General features: G+C 48.6%; 2 protein-coding genes across 4 annotated transcripts in view; one reads left to right on the plus strand and one right to left on the minus strand.

The window, feature by feature from the left end:
• Window positions 1-2,635, minus strand: part of RBBP4 (RB binding protein 4, chromatin remodeling factor) — a 36,853-nt gene extending 34,218 nt beyond the window's left edge. Inside the window, exons 1-2 of one of the 2 annotated variants that reach the window (XM_006158104.3) lie at window positions 2,473-2,635; window positions 1,786-1,947 (exon numbers count right to left, since the gene is read on the minus strand). In XM_006158104.3, the coding sequence (XP_006158166.1) occupies window positions 1,786-1,947; window positions 2,473-2,488 (178 nt within the window). In that variant the 5' untranslated portion in view covers window positions 2,489-2,635. Of the gene's footprint in view, window positions 1-1,785; window positions 1,951-2,472 lie in introns of both variants that reach the window. The other variant, XM_006158103.3, reaches the window with a different exon arrangement.
• A 99-nt stretch (window positions 2,636-2,734) lies between these two features.
• The window catches only part of TSLIG1 (tRNA splicing ligase complex subunit 1), a 27,348-nt gene continuing 24,181 nt past the window's right edge, over window positions 2,735-5,901 (plus strand). For both annotated transcript variants that reach the window (XM_006158101.3, XM_006158102.3), the window contains exon 1: window positions 2,735-3,312. In XM_006158101.3, the coding sequence (XP_006158163.1) occupies window positions 3,216-3,312 (97 nt within the window). In that variant the 5' untranslated portion in view covers window positions 2,735-3,215. The remainder of the gene's footprint in view (window positions 3,313-5,901) is intronic.

Here is a 5,901-nt window from a genome sequence, read left to right on the forward strand (position 1 = left end):
GAGAGAGAAAGTGAGAAAACAAGCTGCCAGCCCTGGACTCAAACCACAGCCACCTATATGGGTATCTAGATCCCTCAACCACCACGCCACCTGCTGGCCCAGAAAAGTCAAATTATGTAACAACCTATTATCAAAATAGGTCCACTTGTCTTGCTGAAAAAAAGCTTTTTTAAGAGAGATTTTTGCTATACGGTGTGTACGCTTGCTGGAGACAGAAAGTGAGAATCAGACCCCAGGGGGGATAGCTCCACTGCAATCCCTTTTCCTACATTCTCCTCAGGATCTTGGGCTCGCATGTACATTCACCCAGAGTTTTGAGCAGACAGGTCTGGGTCTAGAACCACGGTCTACTACACGGGAATTTAGCAATTTAACAACTACACCATCTGCCGGTCCCTGAAACTTTAATACCTATAATTTAAATTCACTTCTGGGCCAGCCATATGACACGGAGGTTAAGGCAGCTGAATCCCATATAGCTGACTGCAGTTTGAGTCCTAGACTGGGCAGCTTGGGGGAAAAAAAAAGTACAATGTGTGTGAATGTGTGCCCAAAATCCAGAGAAAGGATTAACTAAGTGGCCATCCCCTCTACACCCTATAGAAAACTAAAAACAAACCACACAAAACTCTTCCTCTGATAATTTTTTTTTAAAGAGGTTTTTTGCTATAGGGCGTGTGTGCTCACCAGAAAGACAGAGACAGAAAGTGAGAAATCACCACCCAGGGGGATGGCCACGCCACAATCCCTTCTCCTCCATTCTCCTCTCGGGATCTCGGGCATGCACACACCAAGTGCCCGGCTTGAGTTTAAGCCACCGGGTCCAGGACTCGAACCACGGTCGGCTACAGGGGAGTTCAGTGACCTAGCCATTACGCTAACTCCTGATCCCATCCTCTGATAATTTTATGTTCCACTTTTATAATTAATTACGGTGCTGAACTCCCACGTGGTCTATAGCAGTTCAAGTCCCAGACCTGGGGACTTGAAACTCACACCAGGTGTGTGTGTGCCCAAGATCCTGAGAGGAGAATGCAAGTGAAGGAACTGTACCATAGCCATCCTCCCTAGAGATTTCTTGTTTTATGTCTCTCTGGTGAGCACATGTGCCCTATAGCAAAAATATCTCTCTCTCAAAAAATAAACAAAAAACCCACAACACAGCACCGGCCAAGCTCAATTGAACAACACTGTATCCTATCAGAGGTAAGCTACCTAAGTGTAAGGAACAGATGTGATCAATCTCTACAGCCCTCACTATACCCAACTCCCTCACATGCAAACCATCCCTTCGGCCATTTTCCAAGTACCCTAATTATCTTTACAACAGCTCTCATCCCATCTAGTTCTAGTTTACACCAGTATCTTCCATTAGACAATATGCTCCTAGAAGGCAGGAAGCAGGACATACCAGGCTTTGTATTAAGCAGCCACTACCAATGATTTTGAGTATTCAAACGTTCTGATAACTGAACTCATAACACTATTTGAAAGATGACAGGTTTTACATTATTACTTGGTCAACTAAGGTAATATGGCTGTTGGACTCAGTATGAGAAAACAAACGTGTTTTCTTTGGTAAGGTAAATAAAAAAGTAACTTTACATTTTTTTTGGCCTCAAAAAAAAAGTTTCACCAACAGGTTCTGACAACTGCCCCCTCCGAGTGACCAGAGAGAAAAACAGAATCAATGTGAGAAAGCGACACTGAAGACGCAACAAATAACGTTCAACAGACTCACGTCACCTGGTTACATCTGGAAGCCACTGAGCAGTGAGGCTGGGCCACTCCAGGCTTCAGGTCTGGTTACATCTGGAAGCCACTGATCAGTGAGGCTGGGCCACTCCAGAGTATGGGTCATCACCAAATCATAAAGAAAAGGAGTGTTCTTTTTCCATATTTTGTACTCCTCGTTGATCACACGTTCTTCCACTGCATCGTCAAAGGCTGCTAAATTTTTAAAGCAAATTGATTAGCCAAGAGAATCGGAAACCGCGTACACTTCTCCAAAGCACCCGGCGTGACTTCTACGACCAGCCTCTGAAATCGAGGAACTGGTCACAATCTCCCGAGGCGCGAGCACCAAGGCCCTCTCCGCCTCCGCGGGGTCGGAACTCCGCGGGTCATCCCAAGCCGCCACTCCGTTAACCGTTTTGCGCCGACGGCGTCCGGCCTCGGGAGCCAGCTCGCGCGGAACTGCACCAGGACCAGCGAGGCCAGAACAGGGGGTCGGCGGCACCGACAGGGAGCGCGAGGAGAACAGACACCCCAAGGCCGCACCACCAGCTCCGCCCCGAGGCGGCCGGCACCAGTCGCGGGCCGCCAGCCCGCCCTGCGGGAGCTCCCTCCTCACCCGCGGACGCAGGGCGCTGCAGCCAGCCAAGCCCGGCCTGCCTCGCTGTTAGGCCGCATCCAGGCCGCGGCGCAGCCCCGGCCGCCCTCTCCCACCTGGGGCGGCCCTGGCACCCTCACCTTCCTTGTCGGCCATGGCGGGCAGGCAAGCCGGGGAGATCCCGGGTAGAGCGTTGCGTGAGGGGCGGGGAGGCGACGAGCGCTCGCTCCGCTCGCGCGGCCTCTATTGTTTCCTGCGGCCCCTGCGTGAGGGCCGACTCGCGCACCTTCGCGCCAACTCTGGCCAACCCGAACGCCCCGAACGGCACGGTGGGCGGGGAAGCCGCGTCCTCGGCCTATCCGGACGCAGAAGGTCACGGGGTCGCCGCGCGCTCCGCCCCTTCCCTTGCCGCGCCACAGCCTACTTCCAAGGATTGCGCGGGGGCTGATGGGACTGCACCCGTCCCCAGTCACGTGACGGGGGATGGCCGCACGGCCCCGGGGACGGCCATTTTCTTCAAGCCCGCTAAGCCTGCGACTCCGGAGTACGAAGTCTCGGATGCTTCCGGGTCTAACTATCAACTCTAGGAGCAGGCAGAGGGAAGAGGCCTCCGTAGTTAGACTCAGGTGTCTGATGCAAGGCTCCTTCACCTCCTTTTGTCTTTAGAGAGAACAAGGCTGAAGCAGCTGAACGTGGGGCTCTGGCTTTATGCGAGTGACGCAGGCGGACGTCCGTGAAGTACGCCTGTTGTCTGTGGGCCTGGAGAACGGGCTCCTGGGGCTTTAAGCGCGCCCCCAAGGGGCGGGGTCCAGAGCGGAAGCTGTGTCGCGGGGCACCAGTCTGGCAGGTCTAGTGCGGAAGTACGGAGTCCGGCCCTGCGACCATGGCGCAGGAAGAGGAGGATTTCAGAGATTACAGTTTGACTGAGGAGCAGAAGGCGGTCAAGGCCAAGTACCCTCCAGTGTGTCGGAAGTACGAATGTGAGTAGGTGGCTCACTTCTCCGGATATGGGCTATGGGCGTCCCGGCATCCCCTCACACTGCTCCGGCCGTGCCCGGCTTGGCCCTTAGGAGCTGCCGGCACCACCCCAGCGCTGCCTGATCGGCGTCTCTTGTGTACCCGGCCCGGGTCTGCCGAAGAAGAAAGCCACCAGGTCCGGGAGTCCGGAATCCTAGGTGCCCACCGCTTTAACATCCTCCACGTGTGCCTACTCCCATTTCTCCTTGTGCGTCTAACAAGTGCGCTAATTCTAAAGACATCCGATTGCCGCCCCCTTGTTAGGCTAAGTAGGACATTTCTAACTTAGTCGTGTTAGTACCTTGATCGTGTTAGTAAAAAGACTTGGTTTTGTCCTTTATTAACTTAGTGACTTTAGGCAAATCAGCTAGCCTATCTTTGCGTCGCAGTTCTTCCATCTGAGAAATAAATAATTGTGAAAGTATAGTTGAGACTCTTTTTTAAAAAAATAATTTTACTTTATTTGTTGTTGTTATTGTTATTTTTAATTTGACCAGAGAGAGAGAAAGGGAAAATGAGAAAGCAGGCCACCAACCCCAGGTCTTTTTTTCTTGGAGAGGTTTTTGCTATAGGGCGTGTGTACTCGCCAGACAGACAGAGACAGAGAGACAGAAAGCCAGAAATCACCCCCCAGGGGGGATGGCCACACTGCAATCCCTTCTTCTCCATTCTCCTCTCAGGATCTTGGGCATACACGCGCCCGGTGTGAGTTTAAGGCACTGGGTCCAGGACGCGAACCGCAGTCGACTATGTGGGAATCCAGCGACATAGCCATTACGCTAACTGCTGGTCCCCCAACCCCAGGTCTTGAACCATAGTTGGCCATGATAAGAATCCAGCTACTTCATCACCACGCCACCTGCCGACCCCTAGTTGAGACTCATATTCTATATATTTTTTATTTATTATTATTATTACTCTTTTTCTAATTTGACCACAGAGAGAGAGAAAGTGAGAAAACAAGCCACCAGGTCCAGAACTCCAACCACACACCATCTGTTGACCCCCCTTATATTCTATATTAAATGTTAAGCTGTCATCCCCAAATGTCGTTATGGTTTAGGGAACACAAATCAGACACCTATTTCTCTGCCTTAATTAGTTGCCCACTGTCCTCTTTAAAAAGTCCAACTATTTACCCTTTTTGTTTTGTTTTGTTTGTTTTTTTTGTTTGTTTGTTTTCACTATAGGGTGCATGCACTGGAGAGAGAGAAAGAGAGAGAGAGGAGAAATTATCGTCCGGGGAGAATGGCCTCTTGGAATTTGGGGCACGCAGGAACTTGTGCCCAGAATCTTTTTCAAGCTGTCAGGTCCAGGACTTCTACAATGCTGTTAGCCATGTGGGATCCAGCAGCCTTCACTGTACCACCAGCTGACCCAGCTAGTGATATTAACAAAGTTATTTGTCGGAAAGTTCTATGTAATTAAATTGCTAATATTATTTGTATAACTCAGTGAACTCATCTAGACAACCAGTGCTTGATAATACGCAATCAGGCGTGGATAAGAGCCATTCTAAGTGAAGAATATGCCAATGAATTTTTTGTTACAGACTATGGAAAGTTCATTGATAGAGCTTCAGATTCCACATTCAAACTACCCTTCTAAAGAATGAGTATGTTTGGCATTCTAGCATAACATCAAAGGAAACTACCCATAATTATTTGAAAAAGCTATTAAAATACTCTCCTTCATGCATATCTGTGAGGATCGATTTTATTTATGCACTTCAACTAAACATAGTAACACACATTGGAAATCATACATTAAAATACTGAAAAAATGCAAAATACTGTCACTTCTCATTGAATTTTTTCTTTTTTTGGGGGGAGAGAGATTTTTACTGTAGGTTGTGTGCGCTCACCAGAAAGAAACAGAAAGCAAGAAATCACCTCCCAGGAGATGGTCACGCTACAATCCCTTCTCCATTCTTCTCTTAGGATCTTGGGCACACACACACACGGACCCAATGTGAGTTTAAGCCACTGGGTCAAGGACTCTAACTGCGGTCGACTACATGGTAGTCTAGAGAGAGAGTCATTATGCCAACTGCTGGTCCCTCATTTTTTTTTAACCAATAATTATTTTTTCTTTTTCATATAATCATAGCTTAGTTTTTCCCATTTTAGCATTTCATAAATATGGACTCACACAGTATTGATTGTTTTACGTCTAGATTCTTCACTCATGTCAAAGGTAAACACATCTGGGCTGACCCTGTAGCCTAGCAGTTAACGGAGCCAGATCTAACATGACCAATTTTACATAGCTCGAATTACAGTCTTGGCCTCAGTGGGTTGAAAAACACTCAACATGTGTGTGCACCCCAAATCCCTGTTGATAGGAGAAGAGATTGTGACATGACTTTGCCCCATCAGGGGATGCTTGCTTTCTGTCTCTTTCTGGTGACTGCATATGCCTTCTGAAGAAAAAAAAAAAATAGCTGGATATTAGAACAGTGAAAGCAAATTTTGTCTAGAGATGATTGAGGGTTTTTTTTTTTTTTTTTTTTTTTGGATTTTTTTTTCTAGGGGGGGTGGCACATTGGGGAA

This window comes from Tupaia chinensis, unplaced genomic scaffold, assembly GCF_000334495.1.
Source record: "Tupaia chinensis unplaced genomic scaffold, TupChi_1.0 Scaffold000573_1, whole genome shotgun sequence".
NCBI classification, from domain to species: Eukaryota; Metazoa; Chordata; class Mammalia; order Scandentia; family Tupaiidae; genus Tupaia; species Tupaia belangeri.